Raw genomic sequence first — 20,960 nt, 5'->3', positions numbered from 1 at the left:
GTTTCAAGTTTATGTAATGTCAGTAAAATCTTTAATAAATAAGCTAGCTTCATAATTATTATTAATGTTGGGATTATGACATTAATCCCAACATTAATAATGAGCCACCACGCGTGAGCCACCGCGCCCAGCCACTTTTCTTACTATTAAAAACAACCTGAGCCGGGCGCGGTGGCTCACACCTGTAATCCCAACACTTTGGGAGGCTGAGGTGGGCAGATCACTTAAGGTCAGGAGTTTGAGACCAGCCTGACTAACATAATGAAACCCCGTCTCTACTAAAAATACAAACAGTAGCCGGGCGTGGTGGCACATGCCTGTAATCCCAGTTACTTGGGAGGCTGAGGCAGGAGAATCGCTTGAACCTGGGAGGCGGAGGTTGCAGTGAGCCAAGACTGTGACATTGCACTCAAGCCTGGGCATCAAGAGTGAAACTTCGTGTCAAACAACAACAACAACAACAACAAACAAACAACAACCTTACTGGCCAGGCACAGCTGTAATCCCAGCACTTTGGGAGGCCGAGGCGGGAGGATCACTTGAGGTCGGGAGTTCAAGACCAGCCTGACAACATGGAGAAACCCCGTCTCGACTAAAAATACAAAATTAGCTGGTTGTGGCCGCTATGCCTGTAATCGGGAGGCTGAGGCAAGAGAATCACTTGAACCAGGAAGGCAGAGGTTGCGGTGAGCCAAGATCACGTCACTTCACTCCAGCCTGGGCAACAAGAGTGAAACTCCGTATCAAAGAACAAAAAACAAAACAAAACAAAAAACTAGCCAGGCGTGGTGGTGCATGCCTGTAATCCCAGCTACTTGTTAGACTAAGACAGGAGGATTGCTTGAACCAGGGAGGTGGAGGTTGTGGTGAGCTGAGATCGTGCCATTGCACTCCAGCTTGGGCAACAAGAGTGAAACTCCGTCTCAAAAATAAATAAATAAATAAATAAATAAATAAATAAATAAATAAATAAAAATAAAATAAAATTGTACATACATCATCCAGTCGTGTAAAGGAGTATGTTCAGAAGGGGGAAACTGCAAGGACTAACAGTGGTAATAACAGTAATCACCAACATTTTTTAGTACTTTCTCTTTTTTTGTTAAAGCCAGACTGGAGTGCAGTGGTGTGATCTTGGTTCACTGTAGCCTTGACCTCCTGGGCTCCAGTGATTCTCCCACCTCAACCTCCCAAGTAGCTGTGACTACAGGCGGGCACCACCATGCCTGACTATGCCTGGCTAAGTTGTGTATTTTTTGTAGAGATGGGAGTCTTGCTATGTTGCCCAGGCTAGTCTAGAATTCCTGAGCTCAAGTGATCTGACTGCCTGGCCTCCCAAAGTGCTGGGATTAGAGACCACTAATGTGCCTTTGAGCACTTTAAAAAAAAATTATTATTATTATGTTTTGAGATGGAGTTTTGCTCTTGTTGCCCAGGCTGGAATGCAATGGTGTGATCTTGGCTCACTGCCACATCTGCCTCCCAGGTTCAAGCGATTCTCCTGTCTCAGCCTCCTGAGTAGCTGGGAATACAGGCGCCTGCCACTATGCCTGGCTAATTTTTGGCATTTTTAGTACAGACGGGGTTTCACAAGGTTGGTCAGACTGGTCTTAAACTCCTGACCTCAGGTGATCCGCCGGACTTGGCTTCCCAAAGTGATGAAATTACGGGCATGAGCCATCATACCCAGCCCTTTGAGCACTTTTATGTGTGCCCCGGGCTAAAGATTTTATACATGTATTTTACTTAGCCATTGTGTGATCGATACCATCATTTCCTGCATTTAATAGATGGAGAAACTGAGGCTCAGGAAGAAAGGTTAAGTCCATGGATGGTTACTTAGTAAGTAGCTCATTCAAATCCAGGCCTGTTGAACACCAAAGTCCATGTTTTTTTTTTTTTTTTTTTTTTTTTTTTTTTTTTTTGAGACGGAGTCTCGCTCTGTCACCCAGGCTGGAGTGCAGTGGCCGGATCTCAGCTCACTGCAAGCTCCGCCTCCCGGGTTCAGGCCATTCTCCTGCCTCAGCCTCCCGAGTAGCTGGGACTACAGGCGCCTGCCACCTCGCCCGGCTAAGTTTTTGTATTTTTAGTAGAGACGGGGTTTCACCGTGTTAGCCAGGATGGTCTCGATCTCCTGACCTCGTGATCCGCCCGTCTCGGCCTCCCAAAGTGCTGGGATTACAGGCTTGAGCCACCGCGCCCCGCCTGAAGTCCATGTTTTTAAGACTGTCTTGTCTTTCCGTAGCTCCTGACGTTGGTGTTATGATTTTATTCTTTTGTGTATACTTTCCTGAATTTTCCTAATTCTTTTTTCGTTTTTCTTCTTTTTTTTTTTTTCAATGTTATGACTTTATTTGCTGTATTTGACGATCAGCGATTAGTTCTCATCCACATTGACTGTCTGTAGATTTTTGAAAGTGGTAACAGGTACATAGGTAACCAAAGTATAGAGCTTATTTGGTGAATCTTCATCCTCATTACGTTTTCTGGACAGCCGCACACGGATTCGGTGTGGGACATTCCTTATTCCTTTGGCCCAGACAGCTTTGTTGAGCCTGGTATCAATGCGCACATCTAGAGTTCCCATCTCCTTCATGGCAAATTTCCGAATCTCTTTGAGTGCCAGAGGGGCACGCTTCTTGAAGCCCACTCCATGGATGCTCTTGTGAATGTTGATGGTGTATTCTCGGGTCACCACCTCGTTGATGGCAGAACGGCCCTTTTTCTTCTCACCACCCTTCTTTGCGGAAGCCATTCTGCCGGGTCCAAGTTGGAAAGGAAGCTTTTTTTTTTTTTTTTTTTGAAATGGAGTCTTGCTCTGTCGCCCAGGCTGGAGTGCAGTAGTGCGATCTCAGCTCACTGCAAGCTCCCCCTCCCGAGTTCGAGTTCACACCATTCTCCTGCCTCAGCCTCCCCAGCAGCTGGGACAACAGGCGCACGCCGCCATGCCCGGCTAATTTTTTGTATTTTTAGTAGAGACGGGGTTTCAGTGAGTTAGCCAGGATGGTCTCGATCTCCTGACCTCGTGATCTGCCCACATTTGCCTCCCAAAGTGCTGGGATTACAGTCGTGAGCCACCGCGCCCGGTGGAATTTTCCTAGTTCTTTACACTAGCCTTGTATTTACCTATAAAATCAGGAGAAATATGTATATATATAACATATAAAAACATACATATATTTAAAGGGGGAAATATGTAACAAACACATAGAAACAAGGGGAGAAAGGCATTGTATTGAACAAAACATATGTTCAGGTCTGAGAAGGCTCATAAAGAATGTTGTGTGCTATACTTTGTAGTTGCCTCTGTTATCACACAGTCTGCATATACAGGCGTTTTGTATATATATATTTATATAGACTACATATATACATACATTATATATGTAAATATTTTGGTTAGATGTCCTCTAACGTAACCTTAACACATAGTATGCTTTTAGAAATCGTTGACTGAATGCTAAGGACGAAAAACCAGTGACCAGAAGGCAACCAGGAAAGGCTTTGCTGACCTCCGGGATGGTGGGATTGGAGGTTCTGGGAAGGCGACTATGGAACCAGGGAGGGGTGGGGTGGAATGGGATGTGGACAGCGCTTTTGCGGGGGGAAAGCGTTTTTGCGGCTGGAATTGAGCGGTAGGAATGTGTCAGCCACAGCTCCACTTTCCTAGTTCTTGTCATCTCGGTTCAGGAAGGTGAACTGGGTTCTGATTCCCCGCGGGGGGGGCCTGCAGTGGGCGCTCGGTCCCTTCCCCGCCTCGGCTGCAGGCCCCGCCCCTCGCCCAGAACCCCGGGGCGCTGGCCGCGGTACTGAAACGGCGCCCTCCGCGGACGGAGGAGGGGGCGGGGCTCTCGGGAGCCTTGAGCCGGGAAGGGAGAGGAGCAGGGCGGTGCCAGCAGGCCCGAGACCCTGGGGGGCTTGGGAGGCGGCAGGATACTGGAGACAGCCTCGGCTAGAGCGGACACAGGCACCTGGCAAGCTTCCCCTGATCAAGCCAAGGTTGTCCTTGTCCTATTAAGCCTCTTCCCCTTGCCTTGAAGGGACCTCACCTGGTGCCTTGACCTCAGCCTCCTCCCCAAACCCCGCTGGGGAGTGACCTGCTTCTAGGCCTCCATCCACAAAGCCACGGACTTGCAGCCCACGGGACCCCAGCCCAGGGCCTGCTGCCCTCACCATGGTGAAATTGCTGCCGGCCCAGGAGGCAGCCAAGATCTACCATACCAACTATGTGCGGAACTCGCGGGCCGTGGGCGTGATGTGGGGTACACTCACCATCTGCTTCTCTGTGCTGGTCATGGCCCTCTTCATCCAGCCCTACTGGATCGGCGACAGCGTCAACACACCGCAGGCAGGCTACTTCGGCCTTTTCTCCTACTGCGTGGGTAACGTGCTCTCCTCCGAGCTCATCTGCAAGGGCGGTCCCCTAGACTTCTCCTCCATCCCCTCTAGAGCCTTCAAGACTGCCATGTTCTTTGTGGCCTTGGGCATGTTCCTCATCATTGGCTCCATCATCTGCTTCAGCCTGTTCTTCATCTGCAACACGGCCACAGTCTACAAGATCTGTGCATGGATGCAGCTGGCTGCGGGTAAGCAGGGATGGTGGGAGGGCAGGCAGGGGCCCACCCCGGGGCCACAGCTGCAGCTGCACCATCCCACCCTCTGCTGGGGCTCTGGGCCTTAAATTTAGCTGTTCTCCTACAGCCCAGTCCTACTCAGTGCTCTGCAGAAGATTCTGAGGAGTTGAGAATCTTAGAATGGCCGAGGCAGAAAAGACCTTAGAGATCAAGCTGTCCAACCCTCTCATCTGTAAGGGGAAGTGACTTGCCCAGGAACACACAGTTGCTGGTTCTGACTCCCAGGCCATCACATCAGTTTTTGCAGCTGTGAGAGAGAGAAAGAAGGAAGCTTCTATTGTTGGCCACGTGGGAATAGGGCTCAACGCCAGCACAAAGTAGTGACACCAGTCAAGCACATTCTAGATGCCCTCATCTCCCACCTCTGGGCTTTTGTTCTTTTTAAGAGTGCCCAGAACTCTGTCCTCATTCTTTCTCTCCCACTCCAAACTGCTCTCAGATTCTAAGGTCTCTTGCTGATTTTGGAGTGTTACTATTATGCAGGGTATGACCTTGCCTATAGAAACTTTCATCTAAAGTCCCCTCTTTCATTGTGGAGTGAAAGTCTTTTCTCCTTGATCATGGGATTTTATACTTAAGGCAGCAAATGGAGTGATACTGAGTGATACTGTGTGAGGAGGAAGCTATTTAGGGTCCTGTTGTTGTTGTTTGTTTGTTTGTTTGTTTTTGAGACAGAGTTGGCCCAGGCTGGAGTACAGTGGCATGATCTCAGCTCACTGCAGCCTCAACCTCCTTGGACTTAGGTGATCCTCTCTCATCAGCTTCCCAAGTAGCTGGGACTCTAGGTGTGCACCACCATGTCTGGCTAATTTTTTTGTAATTTTTGTAGAGATGGGGTTTTGTCATATTGCCCAGGCAGGTCTTGAACTGCTGGCCTCAAGCGATTTGCTCGCTTCGGTCTCCCAAAGTGTTGGGATTTCAGGTGTGATCCACAGCACCTCGCCTAGGGTCCTTTAAAACAATGTGGGGGCTGGGCACAGTGGCTCACACCTATAATCCTAACACTTTGGGAGAGAGCATCACTTGAGCTCAGGAGTTTGAGACTAGACTGGGCAAGATGGCAAGACCCTGTCTCTAATAATAATAATAATAAATAAAATGAAACAAATAAAACTGTGGGGTAGGCAGCCACTTTTGTCCTGAGGCAAGACCTCCCTGGTCCTTTTTCCTGCTCCTAGCTCAGGAAGGCTTCTTGGTCCTTGTGCCAAGTGATTTTGCTCTTCTCTGTAGCCCAGGAAGAGGGTTAAGACCTTGTGCTACAGGCTCTGGTACCTTGGTCCCTGCCCACCTCAGGGACCACACACAAACTGTCCATGCCAGTGAGATGTCCAGGAGTAGTGCCAGGGACTGGAAACTAGAGTGAAACCATCTTGATATCATTGGTCAGAATGAGAAGTGCTGTCAAGGTCAGGAGATGGAGACCATCCTGGCTAACACGGTGAAACTCCATCTCTACTAAAAAGACAAAAAAAAAAAAAAAAAAAAAAAAAAGGCCGGGCGCGGTGGCTCAAGCCTGTAATCCCAGCACTTTGGGAGGCCGAGATGGGCAGATCACGAGGTCGGGAGATCGAGACCATCCTGGCTAACAAGGTGAAACCCCGTCTCTACTAAAAAAATACAAAAAACTAGCCGGGCGAGGTGGCGGGCGCCTGTAGTCCCAACTACTCGGGAGGCTGAGGCAGGAGAATGGCGTGAACCCGGGAGGCAGAGCTTGCAGTGAGCTGAGATCCGGCCACTGCACTCCAGCCTGGGCGACAGAGCGAGACTCCGTCTCAAAAAAAAAAAAAAAAAATTAGCTGGGTGTGGTGGTGGGTGACTGTAGTCCCAGCTACTTGGGAGGCTGAGGCAGGAGAATGGTGTGAACCCAGAAGGTGGAGCCTGCAGTGAGCCGAGATCGCGCCACTGCACTCCAGCCTGGACGACAGAGCGAGACTCCATGTCAAAAAAAAAAAAAAAAAAAAAAAAGAGAAGTGCTGTAATCTTTAAGAGGGAGACTGAAACAAGCCTCTGAATCCCAGGCCACCAAACACACAGAGTCAAGACTGCAGAGTTGGAGGGGACCCCAGAGAGTTATATCCACCCTCCAACTATAGATGAGGGATCTGCTGCTGAGAGGACCAGACTTGGCCAAGGCTATAGCAGATCAGTGGACAACTGAGGACCTGGAAGAATTAAGGCAGCAGTTCCCAAGAAACTAGATGTATTCCTAAGATGTTTTTACTGAGCCACATATTTACATAAGTATAATGATTTATGAAATATCTTTACATATATTATCTGGAGGAGCCCTAGCAAAACCCATTGAGGTGGGTATTTCTCCATTTTACAAAGAAGGCCCCTAGTGGGTAACTCGTTTTGAGCATACAAGTAGGAAGGGATTCACTTTTGATTCCAAATCTTGCACCCAGGCTACTCACATGGCTTCAGAGTTCCCCCCATGGCTTCAGAGCAAATCGCCTTGCCACCTCCTTCTTCTCTGTAGTCTCTCTGTATGATAAGGGAGAGTCTGGGGCAGGGGTGGGCAGTGGGGAGCAAGGTAGGTAGTGGCCATGTCAAGAATGATGGTGGGGGCAGGCACAGTGGCTCATGCCTGTAGTCCTAGCACTTTGGGAGGCCAAGGAGAGGGGACTGCTTGAGGCCAGAAGTTCAAGACTAGCCTGGACAACATAGTGAGACCCTATCTCTATTTTATATATACACGTATATATTTAATGTATGCATACATTAAATTATATGTATTATATATACGTTTATATATTTATATATGTACATAATATATTTTATATGTATATATATAATTGACATATATATGTCAATTAAAATAATAATAAGGCCAGCTGCAGTGGCTCAGGCCTGTAATCCCAGCACTTTGGGAGGGTGAGGTGGGCAGATTGCTTGAGCTTGGGAGTTTGAGACCAGCCTGAGCAACATGGCGAAACTGTGTCTCTACAAAAAAATACAAAAATTAGCTGATTTAATATAAATATTGAGTGTATATATATATTCTTTAACATGTGTATTCATTTTATATATATATATATATATGAGAGAACAAGGGGAAATGAAGATTTAGCAGTTTTATGCCAAAGAGGAGTGAAATAGATCCTAATAATGCTTGCCAGCTGTTCTTCCATATCAGGGTTATGGGATGCTGGAGACACAATCATCTCTCTCAGTCTCAAGGCTGTCTGCAAACCCCCCTCCTTCAGAAACATCCCCCAACAGGTGCCATGTGTGAGCAGGCAGTGCCAGGAGCGGGAGGGGTTGCCAGGCCATCTGAGTCAGACACTATCTGGGTCGCAGAGCTGGAGACACTGATAGCAGAGGTGGCCAGGTGCCATCTCATGCAACATTTAAGTTGGGGAAGGCAAGACTGGTGTCATGTTCCATTCTGCTGTGCTGCAGAAGGGGAAATGAGCTGAAGGGAGAGATGCAGAGTGGGTGGGTCCCACATTCAGCAGCTGGGAGATACATCCATTTATTAGTACCCTTGCCAAGAAGCCTGGGAGCAGGGAAGGGACAGGGGTAGGGGAGGATGAAGACTGATGCTTGGGTGATGTGGGGCTGCAGCTTAACAAGATTAATTGGGCTTCTGGGTGCCAGGTGCAGGCTGGGAGTGGTCCCAGCCCCTAGAAACACAGGTAGGCCAAACTGCTTGTCTTCTCTGAGTCTTGGTAACCTCATGTCTTAGTCAGTTTTACTTAGTTCTATTTAGTCAGGCCTGCCATAACAAATTACCACAGACCAGGGGGCTTAAACAACAGAAATTCATTTCTCACACTTCTGGAGGCTGGAGGTCTGAGATATGGGTGCCAGCATGGCATTAGCACAAGATATCTGGTGAAGGCCTCTTCTAGGCTGCAGACTGCTGACTTCTTGATGTCCTCACATGGTGATAAGAGGGTGACAGGGCTCTCTGAGGTTCCTTTTATTTATTTATTTGCAATGATGATGATTATTATTGAGTCAGCTTCTCAAAAATTGTTATTTTTACCCAGGCTGGACTGCAGTGGCATGAACACGGCTCATTGCAGCCTTGACCTCCCAGGCTCAAGTGATCCTCCCTCCTCAGCCTCCCAAGTAGCTGGGACTACAGGTGCATGCCACCACACCCAGCTAATTTTTGTAGAGATGAGGTTTCACCATGTTGCTCAGGCTGGTCTGGAACTCCTGAGCTCAGGCAATCAACCTGCCTCAGCCTCCCAAAGTGCTGGCATTACAGGCGTGAGCCACCACACCTGGCCTTATTATTATTTTTAATTGACATGATAATTGTACATATTTATGGGTTACAGTGTGATATTTTGTTACATGTATACAAGTTGGGCTTGAAATCCAGGCAGCCTGGTCTAATGTTTCCTAGCTTTTCCTACTGAGAAAATTAAGGTAATTAGCATATCCATCACCTCAAACATTTAAAACATTTCTTTGAGTTGGGATAATTTCAAATTTGCTGTTCCAGCTATTTGAAAATATACGATAGATTGTTGTTGGTTATAGTCACCCTACAGTGCTAGAGAACACTACAGCTTATTCCTCCTGTCTAGCTATACTTTTGTATCCATTAACCAACCTTTAGCTGCTCCCCCTCCCCTCTGGGGTCCCTTTTATAAGGGTTCCAATCCCATTCATGAGGGCCCTACCCTCATGACCTAATTGCCTCCCAAAGGTCCCACCTCCTAACACCACCACGCTGGAGGTTAGGATTTCAATACAGGAATTCTGGGGGGAACAAACATTCCACTGTACCCCATCTGTAGAACATAGCAGCAGGACCCGCTTCATTGGGGTTCTGTGAAGATGGGATAATAGAATGCATGTAAAACACCTTGCACATGGTAGGTGCTCAGTACCTGTGAAAAACACAAACAACGACTTTATCAGTGAGCATGAGAAGTGATGCCATAGTAACAGACCACTCCCAAATCTTGGTGGCTTAGAACAAAGGTTTATGTATTTCTTGTTTATGGTCCACGCCAACTGGGGATCGGTGGGGACTCTGCTCTCGCTGCTCTCTCCTGGGACCATCGCTAGGGCCATGAGTCACCATCCGCTGTCCTCGCATCGGAGGGAAGGGAGCTCTGGGAGGTCTCCCACTGCAGCTAAGTGCCATGACCCGGAAATACACACATCTCTGCTCACATGTCATTGGCCAGAGGAAGGCAGATGGCCTCACTTAACCTCAAGAAAGCGGGGCAAGGAAGTACAACCTTGCCTTGCATCTGGAATATTCATGATCAGCTCTAATGGCATCCATGTCACTGAGGCAGCTTCTGTCTGACTCCAATGTCAATAATAATAGCAGTGACTAACATTAATTGGCCACTTACCATGTACAAGACATCGTAGTAAGTGTTTTCTGTAAATGATCACACTTAATCCTCACAGTGCGGCTATGAGTCAGGTACATTAGAGACAACAGGACGGTAGTCAGAGAGAGGAAGTAACTCGGCCTGAGAACACTGTGCTGGCTTCTACTTAGAACCTTGAAATGCCACAACTGGGGCTGACACCCACTGTCCCCAGAACCATGGGTGGACGGGTGGAATGCTCACAGGGGACTGTGGCACCCACACCTGTTTCCAGGTCAGAGGCCCTGGGCTTTTTAACGGAGCCCCCACAGGAAGATGGTGCAGGAGGGGAGGGGCCAAGGGAGGAAGTGATAGAGAGAATGCAAAGCCTGGAAGGGCAGCTCCTTCCCACATTCACCTCTGCCCTTGAAGCCAGGGGCCCTGCCAGGCACTGGAGGGCTGGACTCACACCAAGTCGGGGAAGGGCTGGCTACATAGGTTTCACCACCGAGCTGTGGATGGCTCCCTCTCCTCCACTGTGGGTATCTTCCTGAAAACTTAGTTTATCGCTGAACATGTAGGAAGTCTGAAATGTCACCACTAATTACATTCAGCTCCTGGGAGAGGCGTCATGTTCTGGGGGTGGAGGGAATAAACTTTGAAGTCAGGAAAGTCAGGAATGGAGAATTCAGGCCTTGGTCCTATCATAGCTGGATGACTGGATGGCTGGTAAGTCACCTGGTTTCTCTGAGCCTTCAGTTTTATTATTTATTTATTTATTTATTTATTTATTTGAGACAGAGTCTCGCTCTGTCACCCAGGCTGGAGTGCAGTGGATTGTTATCTCGGTTCACTGCAAGCTCCGCCTCCCGAGTTCACGCCATTCTCCTGCCTCAGCCTCCAGAGTAGCTGGGAGTACAGGCTAATGTTTTTGTATTTTTTAGTAGAGATGGGGTTTCACTGTGTTAACCAGGATGGTCTCAATCTTCTGACCTCATGATCTGCCCACCTCAGCCTCCCAAAGTGCTGGGATTACAGGTGTGAGCCACCGCGCCTGGCCAAGCCCTCAGTTTTCTAATCTGTAAAATGAGGATATTAATAGCTGGCCCACTTCACAGAACAGTGGTCACAGTCAAGATGGTACATGAAGTATTTTGTGATCTATAAAGAACTATCTAAATAAGCTTCTCCTAAAAAAAAAAAATTGGAGGAAGCATGATACATTTAGGTGGGGAGGTGGGATCCTGATATTTCCATTTACTGTGCATTTGTTTGACCTCCTGACCTTTTTTGCAGAACAGGCTGGGTACAGGGAAGGTAACTTTGGGCCTGAAGAGGTGCTTCTCTGAGCGGCTTCTGAGTAGGGTACAACCTTGGGACTAGAGAGCCTCCAGACCTGTGGGAAAGCGGCACAGATAAGGGGAGCACCCCCTGCCCGTGGGGCAGCTGTGCCTGGGGCTGCCCCAGTTGCATCCTGGATTATGTCACCTGTCTGTGCTTCACCCCAGCGAAGCTAAGTTGAGGGAGTGGTTTGATGGAAAGGGATGGAAGAAGTGGGGGGAAAGTGGGGGCAACAGAATTTTTAGCTGTAAATACTAAGTCAAGGAAGGCACAGAGTGGGATAATAACTCTCACAGTCAACTCTTATGGAGGGCCAAGTCTGTGCCAGGCACTGTTCTACACTCTTTTCCAGTATTAACTCATTTGAACCTTGCTGTAACCACAACAGGAAGGTTGGGGTTATTATTATCTCCGTTTTATAGATGAGGAACTGAGGCAAAGAAAGCTTAAGTATGGCTGGGCATGGTGGCTCATGCCTGTAATCCCAGCACTTTGGGAGGCCGAGGTGGGTGGATCACTTGAACCCAGGAGTTCAAGACCAGCCTGGCCAACGTTGTGAAACCCTGTCTCTACTAAAAATACAAAAATTAGCTGGGCGCAGTGGTACATGCCTGTAATCCAGCTACTCGGGAGGGTGAGGCAGGGGGATCACTTGGATCCGGGAGGCGAAGTTTGCAGTGAGCTGAGATCGCGCCACTGCACTCCAGCCTAGGCGACAGAGACAGACTCTGTCTCAAAGAAAAAAAAAAAAAAAAAAAGAAAGCTTAAGTCACTTGCTCTGAGTCACATAGCTAGGTAGTACAGAGCTGGGCTTGAAATCCAGGCAGCCTAGTCTAGTGTTTATCAGCTTTTCCTACTGAGAAAATCACCTGGAAGAGTGTTTTTGAAAACAGAGATTATTGAACCCAACCATGACCTAGGAACTAGCTTTTTACCTTATTTTTTTGTGCATAGGTTATAGGTGAAGGAACCAACATTAAAGATTCCACGGGATGTTTTTTTTTTTTTTTTGAAATGTAGTTTCACTCTTATTGCCCAGGCTGGAGTGCAATGGCACAATCTCGACTCACCGCAACCTCTGCCTCCTGGGTTCAAGCGATTCTCCTCCTTCAGCCTCCCAAGCAGCTAGCATTACAGGCACGTGCCACCACACCTGGCTAATTTTTGTATTTTTAGTAGAGATGGGGTTTCTCCATGTTGGTCAGGCTGGTCTCAAACTCCCAACCTCAGGTGATCCACCCGCCTCAGTCTCCCAAAGTGCTGGGATTACAGGCATGAGCCACTGCACTCAGCCTCCAAGGGATTCTTAAATTTAGGGACGTGTAGCAACTGGACTATGCTGTACTGGGTAAGAGTGAGGAGGAAACCTGTTTGCTTGAATGGAAGGCTTTTGAAGGAAGCAGCCAGGGACAGTCTGGAAAACTTTCCTGTATTCATCAAATTTAAGATACCTGAGTTGTAGGACACAGTGTTATTCTATGTACTATAAAAACAAAAAATACTGATAATCCAGCCACGGCTTGACACTTTCTTTTTCTTTTTCTTTTTCTTTTTGAGATGGAGTTTTGTTCTTGTTGCCCAGGTTGGAGTGCAATGGCGTGATCTCGGCTCACCACAACCTCTGCCTCCAGGGTTTAAGTGAGTCTTCTGCCTCAGCCTCCCGAGTAGCTGGGATCACAGGCATGTGCTACCACACCCAGCTAATTTTGTATTTTTAGTTGAGACGGGGTTTCTCCATGTTGGTCAGGCTGGTCTCAAACTCCCAACCTCAGGTGATCTGCCCGCTTCGACCTCCTAAAGTGCTGGGATTACAGGTGTGAGCCACCGCGCCCAGCCTAGACACTTTCTTTCTTTCTTTTTTTTTTTTTTGAGACGGAGTTTCGCTCTTGTTGCCCAGGCTGGAGTGCAATGGCGCGATCTCAGCTCACTGCAACCTCCACCTCCCGGGTTCAAGCAATTCTCCTGCCTCAGCCTCCTCAGTAGCTGGGATTACAGGCATGCACCACCACGGCGGGCTAATTTTGTATTTTTAGTAGAGACGGGGTTTCTCCATGTTGGTCAGGCTGGTCTCAAACTCCCGACCTCGGGTGATCCACCCGCCTCAGCCTCCCAAAGTGCTGGGATTACAGGCGTGAGCCAGTGTGCCTGGCCGACACTTTCTTATTACACTTATTTCACAGATGTTTTAAGTATGAAGAAATGTGCATCTCAGCAGTGATGAGTTCTTTGGGCTGGGACCAGATACTGGAGGGCTTTGAAGCTAGGGCAGGTGGTACGTTGTTGAGTTCAAGGTGAGGAGAATGGCTGAGGGCCTGGGAGGACCACCTGGTGCGGTGGCAGAGCCTGCCTGGGCTGAGGAGTTCACCTCTCTGCCTCTGCCCCAACCGCTGGGTCTCAGGGGCCAGTTGCTTTAACTCTCAGAGCCTCAGTTTTCTCACCTGCGTTCTGCAAGAAGGATGGTAGAAGCTACCTCTCATGCCTCCTGAGGCTGTTAACAGAAGGAGAAGGGAGGTGACAATATAACAGCAGTGCAAAGTGGGAGGTAGTGGACTGGGCACACTCAGCCTGATGCCATCTGCACCCCTCCTTCTCCCTCAGCCACAGGTCTAATGATTAGCTGCCTGGTCTACCCTGACGGCTGGGACTCAAGTGAGGTACGGCGCATGTGTGGGGAGCAGACGGGCAAGTACACGCTGGGTCACTGCACCATCCGCTGGGCCTTCATGCTGGCCATCCTCAGCATTGGCGATGCCCTCATCCTCTCCTTCCTGGCCTTCGTGTTGGGCTACCGGCAGGACAAGCTCCTCCCTGACGACTACAAGGCAGATGGAACTGGTAATCCCCCAACTCCACAATGGTGTCCCCTGTCTGGAGACCCTGGGATGTGGGTAGGGGTTTGTCGTAGCCAGTTCTCTAAGGCTTGGTCCCTGGCCAAGGGATGGGGACAATCAGACACAGCCCATGTCCTCCCTGAAATCAAAGGCCAGTGGAGGGTTGCAAGCTAGCAGGTGATAAGGTGATCTGTGATAAAGGAATGTCCCCCTCACCCCTCTACACTCTCAGAGGCTATAGGGGAGAGAGCTGCAATCCAGCCTTGGGGGCTAAGTGTGGTCTCCCCTAGAAGGAGGCACTGAGGCTGGGTCTCGAAGTAATATTCCTGGGAGCTTGCTCGGTGGAGAGGGGAACAACAGGGGGATGAGTTGCTGGGGAGGAAGTAGGAAGGCAGGGACCTTTAGAACAGATCAATGAGGGTGCAGAAGTGACAGCTCCTGGAGTGCAGCTGGTGGGAGCCCAAGATCCCTGGAGGAACAGCAGCCTTGGGATTCTCGTAATGTTCGTCCTGTTTCAATTCCCTCACATCCAAATCCTACCTGTCAGTCATAAAAGTTAGCTGTAGCTGATCCTCGAGGCCCAAGCAGACCCTCCAGGAAGCCTTCCCTGACTGCTTCCCATTACCTCCCTTCTTCCTAGGCTGCTTTTCACTTCTGTTTCTTATTGGGCTCTTCCCCTGCCCATTTTGAGAGGCTAACTTTTTCAGAGCATTAATTTCTTCCCTGAGTCAAGGGCAAGGACTGTCTTGCACCCCTGTGGATCCCCAAATGCCTGGTCTCAGCAGGTGGCCATCACTGGGGACCTGTTACATCTCAGGGACCTCTCCAGTCTCTTTTCCCCATACCTGTCTTCACATTAGCCCTTGGACTAGAAGAAGCAGCCAAACTCCTCCGTCCACTATAACCAAGGACTCTTCCCACATGAGGAACTTGAAGCCCAAAAGGGAGAGTCACTCAGAAGTTCCCAGAAAGGCAGTGGCAAAGAAGAGCCCAGAACTCAGGTCCCCTCTGGCCAAGACTGGAGCCCACTTCTCCATAAAGAAGTGATAGGAAACATTTCATCCTTCTTTGGGAGTGGGACAAGGATAACCCACCTGTTATGTGGTTAAAGATGTAAACAGGCCAAGTGCGGTGGCTCATGCCTGTAATCCCAGCACTTTGGGAGGCCAAGGTGGGCAGATCATGAGGTCAAGAGATCAAGACCATCCTGGCCAACATGGTGAAACCCCATCTCTACTAAAAATACAAAAAATAGCTGGGTGTGGTGGCTTGCAGCTGTAGTCCCAGCTACTTGGGAGGCTGAGGCAGGAGAATCTCTTGAACCTGGGAGGCAGAGGTTGAAGTGAGCTGAGATCATGCCACTACACTCCAGCCTGGATGACAGAGCGAGACTCTGTCTCAAAAAAAACGAAAAAGAAAACAAATTACTAGAAAGAGCTGGGCCAAGGAGGAGAGAAGAGGGAGATTTCTTCCCATCACAGTAGGGTAGATTCCTATAGTCCCTGGGCCAGGGAAACACCTAGGGCCTGGATCCCTTGCGGATTCTATAAAGGGAAGAAAAAAATGAAATAGTAGGGCTGGGTGCAGAGGCCTACGCCTGTAACCCCAGCATTTTCGGGGGGCCAAGGTGGGCAGATCACTTGAGGTCAGGAGTTGGAGACCAGCCTGGCCAACATGGCGCAACCCCATCTCTACTAAAAATACAAAAATTAGCTAGGTGTGGTGGTGTACACCTGTAATCCCAGTTACTTGGGAGGCTGAGGCAGGAGAATGGTGTGAACCCAGGAGGTGGAGCTTGCAGTGAGCCGAGATTGTGCCACTGCACTCCAGCCTGGGTGACAGAGCAAGACTCTGTCTCCAAAAAAAAAAAGAAAAAAAGAAAAAAAAGAAATAAACCCAAACATTTATGGCCAATTGATTTTCAACAAGGATGTCAAGACTATTTAATAGGGGAAAGAATAGTCTTTCCAACAAATGATGCTGGAACAATCAGATATCTATATATGAAAGAATGAAATTGAACCCCTACCTCACACCATATACAAAAATTAAAGACCTAAATGCAAGATATAAAACTATAAAAATCTTAAAAGAAAATATAGTTGTAAATCTTTGTGAACTTGGATTAGGCAATAGCTTCTTAGATATGACACCTAATGCACAAGCAACCAAAGAAAAAAATAAATTGGCTTTCATCAAATTTAATTTTTTTTTGTTTAAAAAGACACCATTAAGAAAGTAAAAGGACAACCCACAGAATGGAAGAAAATATTTGCAAATTATAATTGGATAAGATCTAGAATCCGGAATGTATTAAGAACTCCTACAACTCAATAATAAAAAGACTACCCAATGCTTAAAATGGGCAAGGGATGCCGGGCACGGTGGCTCAAGCCTGTAATCCCAGCATTTTGGGAGGCCAAGATGGGCAGATCACAAGGTCAGGAGATTGAGACTATCCTAGCTAACATGGTGAAACCCTCTCTCCACTAAAAATACAAAAAATTAGCTAGGCGTGTGGCAGGTGCCTGTAGTCCCAGCTACTCGGGAGGCTGAGACAGGAGAATGGCGTGAATCCGGGAGGCAGAACTTGCAGTGAGCCGAGTTCGCACCACTGCACTCCAGCCTGGGTGACAGAGTGCGACTCCATCTTAAAAAAAAAAAAAAAGGACAAGGGATTTGAATAGACACTTCTCCAAAGAAGATATACAGATGGCCAATTAGCACACCAAAAGATGCTCAACATCATTAGTCATTAGAAAAATGCCAATCAAATCCACATTGAGATACAATTTCACACCCACTAAGATGATTATAATAAAAAAGGTGAATAATAACAAGTGTTGGTGAGCAAGTGGAGAAATTAGAACCCTCATTCACTGCTAACGCAAATCTAAAATGTTGCAACTGCTGCAGAAAGCAGCCTGGCAGTTCCTCAAATGGTTAATCATAGAGTTACCATATGACCCAGTAATTCCACTATTGGGTACATACACAAGAAAATTAAAAACAAATGTTCACACAAAAACTTATACACAAATGTTCATAGCAGCATAATAGCCAAAAAATGGAAACAACCCATATGTCCATCTCCTGATGAACAGATAAACAAAATGTGTATATCCGTGCAATGAAATATTATCCAGCCATAAAAAGGGATGAAGTAGTAAGAATTGCTACCATGTGGATGAACCTTGAAAACATGTTAAATGAAAGGAACCAGACACAAAAGACTGGCTTCCATTTGTGCATATGTGATTCAATTTCTATAAAATATTCAAAATAGGCATCCATAGAGACAGAAAGCAGATTAGGAGGTGGCTAGGAAGGAGGGGAAACAAGAGTGACTGCTAATGGGCACAGGGTTCTTTTTGGGGTGATGAAAATGTTTTAGAATTAGTGATGATAGTTGCACAATCTAGTGAATATACTAAAAACCACTGAATTGTATACCTTAAATGGGTGAATTTTATGTTGGTGAAATATATATATATATATATATATATATATATTTTTTTTTTTTTTTTTTTTTTTTTTTTTTTTTCTGAGACAGATTCTGGCCCTGTCACCCAGGCTGGAGTGCAGTGGCACGATCTCAGCTCACTGCAGCTCACTGCAACCTTCACCTCCTGGGCTCAAGTGATCCTCCCATCTTAGCCTCCCAAATACCTAGGAGTACAGGCCCATACCACCACACTTGGCTTTTTCTAAAAAAAAATTTTGTAGAGATGGAGTTCCACCATGTTGCCCAGGCTGGTCTCAAACTCCTGGCGCCCACCTTGGCCTCCCAAAGTGTTGGGATTACAGGCGTGAGCCACTGCACCCAGCTTGTTAGTGAATTATATTAATTAAAAAAAAAAGGGGGGATTGTGCTGAGGATCCCATAGCGTATATACAGCACTAACAATGCCTGCACATTGCAAGTGATTAATAAATTAGTTCTCCCTTATTTATTTTTTTGATGCCACAGTAGCAAGTCTGATAGTTCTCTCTCCTTTCTGTCTTTCCAGTATTTTCACCTTTTTTTTTTTTTTTCCTTTGAGACAAAGTCTTGCTCTGTCATCACCCAGGCTAGAGTGCAGTGCCATGATCTGGGGTCACTGCAACCTCTGCCTCTCGGGTTCAAGTGATTCTCCTGCCTCAGCCGTCCAAGCAGCTGGGATTACAGGCACTTGCCACCATGCCTAGCTAATTTTTTGTATTTTTAGTAGAGATGGGGTTTCACCATGTTGGCCAGGCTGGTCTCGAACTCCTGGCCTCAAGTGATCCACCCTCCTCAGCCTCCCAAAGTGCTGGGATTATAGGTGTGAGCCACTGCATCGGGCCATATTTGTTTTTTACATCACCCATCTGCCCAACCGATAACAGCTAATGTGCCCTAGTTGCTGAACAATGCCTTTAGACACTGGAAGTACAGTGGTTAAGGGCAATCTCAATTGGAGCTTATGGTCTGGTAAGGGAGAAAATCATGCAATACAGTTACAAGCTGATAAATGACATGAACAAAAAAGTCCAAGCTTTCTTGAGAGTGAGTAAGAGGAATCTGATGGAGTTTGGAGATGGAGTAGTGTGCAGGAAATTATCCTAAAAACGAGGCTTGGTAGTAACATATACTGTTCTCTCCTTCATTACAGAGGAGGTGTGAAGCAGCTGAAGGGTCGGTGAGTAATTCTATGGGAGGGTGGTCTGCGTGTCCTTAGAAGGGCTGGGGTTCTCTGCTTCCTTACCGAATCCTCAGGCAGTGTGACACTAGGGACTGGGATGTAAGGCTGTGATGCTGCCTGGGTAGAGAGAAACAACACCCCACTGGGGCAGGAGCTATTTGGCCTCTGAGACCTTCACTGTGGAGCAAACAGGAAACCTTTAGTTTTACTTGTGTCTTTTTTTTTTTTTTTTTTGAGATGGAGTTTTGCTCTTGTTGCCCAAGCTGGAATGCAATGGCGTGATCTTGGCTCATTGCAACCTCCACCTCCCAGGTTCAAGCCATTCCCCTGCCTCAGCCTCCCAAGTAGCTGGGATTACAGGCGCGTGCCCCCATGCCTGGCTAATATTTTGTACTTTTAGTAGAAACGGGGTTTCACCGTGTTAGCCAGGCTGGTCTTGAACTCCTGACCTCAGGTGATCTGTCCACCTCCCAAAGTGCTGGGATTACAGGCATGAGCCACGCGTCTGGCCTTACTTGTGTCTTGAGAGGTGAAAAATGATCAGGGGAATAAGAAATAATTAAAAACAGGCAGGTAGTTAGTTTCACAAATTTATGTTTTGTGGAGCCTGGCACACAAGAACAGGCTGTTTTTAGAAGTCATAATTATAATTTGGATCCTTATTTTCAAAAAGAATTTTTAAGTGATTTTAAGAAACATACTAGAAAACCTAATAAAATAGAAAATAAAAGTCAGAGAGAGAAAAATATTCAAAAAAGCTAGGCTAATAGTATTACTGTCTTGAGTATTAAATTTAACTCTGATTCCTGATAGCTGAGGCAAAAAGGAAAACAGTAAGTTAACCAGTTTTAATGTCTGGTTTAAAAAGAAGCGCAACATGTTCATTTATCTTTTAAGTTTCCAAACATTTGTTAAATGTGATTTAACAAGAACATTCAGGAATGCATTTAAAAAAAGAAAAAGAAACCCTCACAACAGTGTTGCCTTCCTAACAGCTGCCTTGAGGACCTACAGCTGGCCAGGCACTTTGTGTGGGAAAGTGGGTTTACCTCCATTTAAGCTGTTTTTATTTTTGCCAAGTACCTTCCAATTCTTGACCACATATATTTTAAAAATAATCATACATAAAATTGTCACCTCCACCTCCCGCACTTATTAGAGCATGATTCTCACACTTCAGTGTGCATACAGTCATCTGGGGATTTTGTTAAAATGCAGATTCTGCTGGGCGCAGTGGCTCACGCCTATAATCCCAGCACTTTGGGAGACTGAGGCAGGCAGATCACCTGAGGTCAGGAGTTGGAGACCAGCCTGGCCAACATCGGGAAACCCCGTCTCTACCAAAAATACAAAAATTAGCTGGGTGTGGTGGCGTGCACCTGTAATCCCAGCTACTCGGGAGGCTGAGGGAGGAGAATCACTTGAACCTGGGAGGTGGTGGTTGCGGTGAGCTGAGATCCCGTCACTGGACTCCAGCCTGGGCAACAGAGTGAGACTCCATCTCAAAAAAAAAAAAAAAAAAAAAATTGCAGATTCTGATTCAGTTGGTTGGGTGGATCTGGGGCCATAGATCCTGCATTTCTAACCAGTTTTTGGGTGACAGGCTGCTCAAACAAGAATCACACTTTGAATAAAAAAGCATTAGAGCATAACCTTGGTGTGTGTGTGTATGTGTGTGTGGGTGTGTGTGTTTTGTGGATTTTTTTTTTTTTTTGACACGGAGTGTCACTCTTGTTGTCCAGGCTGGAGTGCAATGGCATGATCTTGGCTCATGGCAACCTCCGCCTCCCGGGTTCAAGCAATTGTCCTGCCTCAGTCTCCCAAGTAGCTGGGATTACAGGCGTGCACCACCACACCTGGCGAATTTTGTATTTTTAGTAGAGATGGGGTTTCTCCATGTTGGTCAGGCTGGTCTCAAACTCCCCACCTTAGGGGATCTGCCCGCCACAGCCTCCCAAAGCACTGGGATTACAGGTGTGAGTCACCTCACGCAGCCTATGTTGGTTTTTAAAATGTCTGATTTTAAACTCTTGCAATCTTTTGTTCTTTTCTCATACCACAGGTCATCTATTTCCCAGACAATGGAAAACTAGGGAATCAAATTCTTCAGAGATAAGAACTTGTTCTTCCAAGTTTCCTTGTTCCTGGCTGCTATAGGCCTGACGCCTTAAGCCTTTTATTATAACACTAAAACCGGAC

General features: G+C 47.2%; 4 protein-coding genes across 8 annotated transcripts in view; 1 reads left to right on the top strand and 3 right to left on the bottom strand.

Moving 5' to 3' along the window:
• Positions 1–4,410, bottom strand: part of LOC105474509 (colipase) — a 12,533-nt gene extending 8,123 nt beyond the window's left edge. The window contains exon 1 of one of the 2 annotated variants that reach the window (XM_011729228.3): positions 4,273–4,410. In XM_011729228.3, the coding sequence (XP_011727530.1) occupies positions 4,273–4,308 (36 nt within the window). In that variant the 5' untranslated portion in view covers positions 4,309–4,410. The remainder of the gene's footprint in view (positions 1–4,272) is intronic. The other variant, XM_011729227.3, reaches the window with a different exon arrangement.
• LOC139363418 (large ribosomal subunit protein eL31-like) lies at positions 2,344–2,770 on the bottom strand. Its single transcript, XM_071097156.1, has one exon. It carries the CDS (start codon positions 2,753–2,755, stop codon positions 2,378–2,380), a length of 378 nt encoding a protein of 125 aa, XP_070953257.1. The 5' UTR covers positions 2,756–2,770; the 3' UTR covers positions 2,344–2,377.
• LOC105474508 (LHFPL tetraspan subfamily member 5) lies at positions 3,782–20,960 on the top strand. Of its 2 annotated transcripts, XM_011729226.3 has the most exons (4): positions 3,784–4,586; positions 13,865–14,101; positions 18,732–18,758; positions 20,824–20,960. In XM_011729226.3, the coding sequence occupies exons 1-3, from the start codon at positions 4,175–4,177 to the stop codon at positions 18,740–18,742; spliced, it is 660 nt and encodes a 219-aa protein (XP_011727528.2). In that variant the 5' UTR covers positions 3,784–4,174; the 3' UTR covers positions 18,743–18,758; positions 20,824–20,960. The 2 variants fall into 2 exon arrangements, with proteins under 2 accessions (XP_011727527.2, XP_011727528.2); XM_011729225.3 differs by lacking the exon at positions 18,732–18,758 and having other exon boundaries at positions 3,782–4,586; positions 20,824–20,918.
• The window catches only part of LOC105474511 (SRSF protein kinase 1), a 117,567-nt gene continuing 103,669 nt past the window's right edge, over positions 7,063–20,960 (bottom strand). The window contains exon 18 of one of the 3 annotated variants that reach the window (XM_071097154.1): positions 7,063–7,140. In XM_071097154.1, coding sequence (XP_070953255.1) covers positions 7,078–7,140 — 63 coding nt within the window. In that variant the 3' untranslated portion in view covers positions 7,063–7,077. Of the gene's footprint in view, positions 7,141–9,400; positions 9,488–11,081; positions 11,322–20,960 lie in introns of those variants that run through there. The other 2 variants (XM_071097153.1, XM_071097152.1) reach the window with 2 other exon arrangements.

This window comes from Macaca nemestrina, chromosome 5 (genome assembly GCF_043159975.1).
Source record: "Macaca nemestrina isolate mMacNem1 chromosome 5, mMacNem.hap1, whole genome shotgun sequence".
In the NCBI taxonomy this organism is placed as follows: Eukaryota; Metazoa; Chordata; class Mammalia; order Primates; family Cercopithecidae; genus Macaca; species Macaca nemestrina.
This window is presented reverse-complemented; position numbering and strand designations above follow the sequence as displayed.

Coding starts and splice junctions, on each gene's coding strand:
- LOC139363418 (XM_071097156.1), bottom strand. CDS start 2,755: ATGGCTTCCGCAAAGAAGGGTGGTGAGAAGAAAAAGGGCCGTTCTGCC.
- LOC105474508 (XM_011729225.3), top strand. CDS start 4,175: ATGGTGAAATTGCTGCCGGCCCAGGAGGCAGCCAAGATCTACCATACC. Junction 4,587..13,864: donor ATGGATGCAGCTGGCTGCGG/GTAAGCAGGGAT, acceptor CTTCTCCCTCAG/CCACAGGTCTAATGATTAGC. Junction 14,102..20,823: donor CTACAAGGCAGATGGAACTG/GTAATCCCCCAA, acceptor CTCATACCACAG/GTCATCTATTTCCCAGACAA.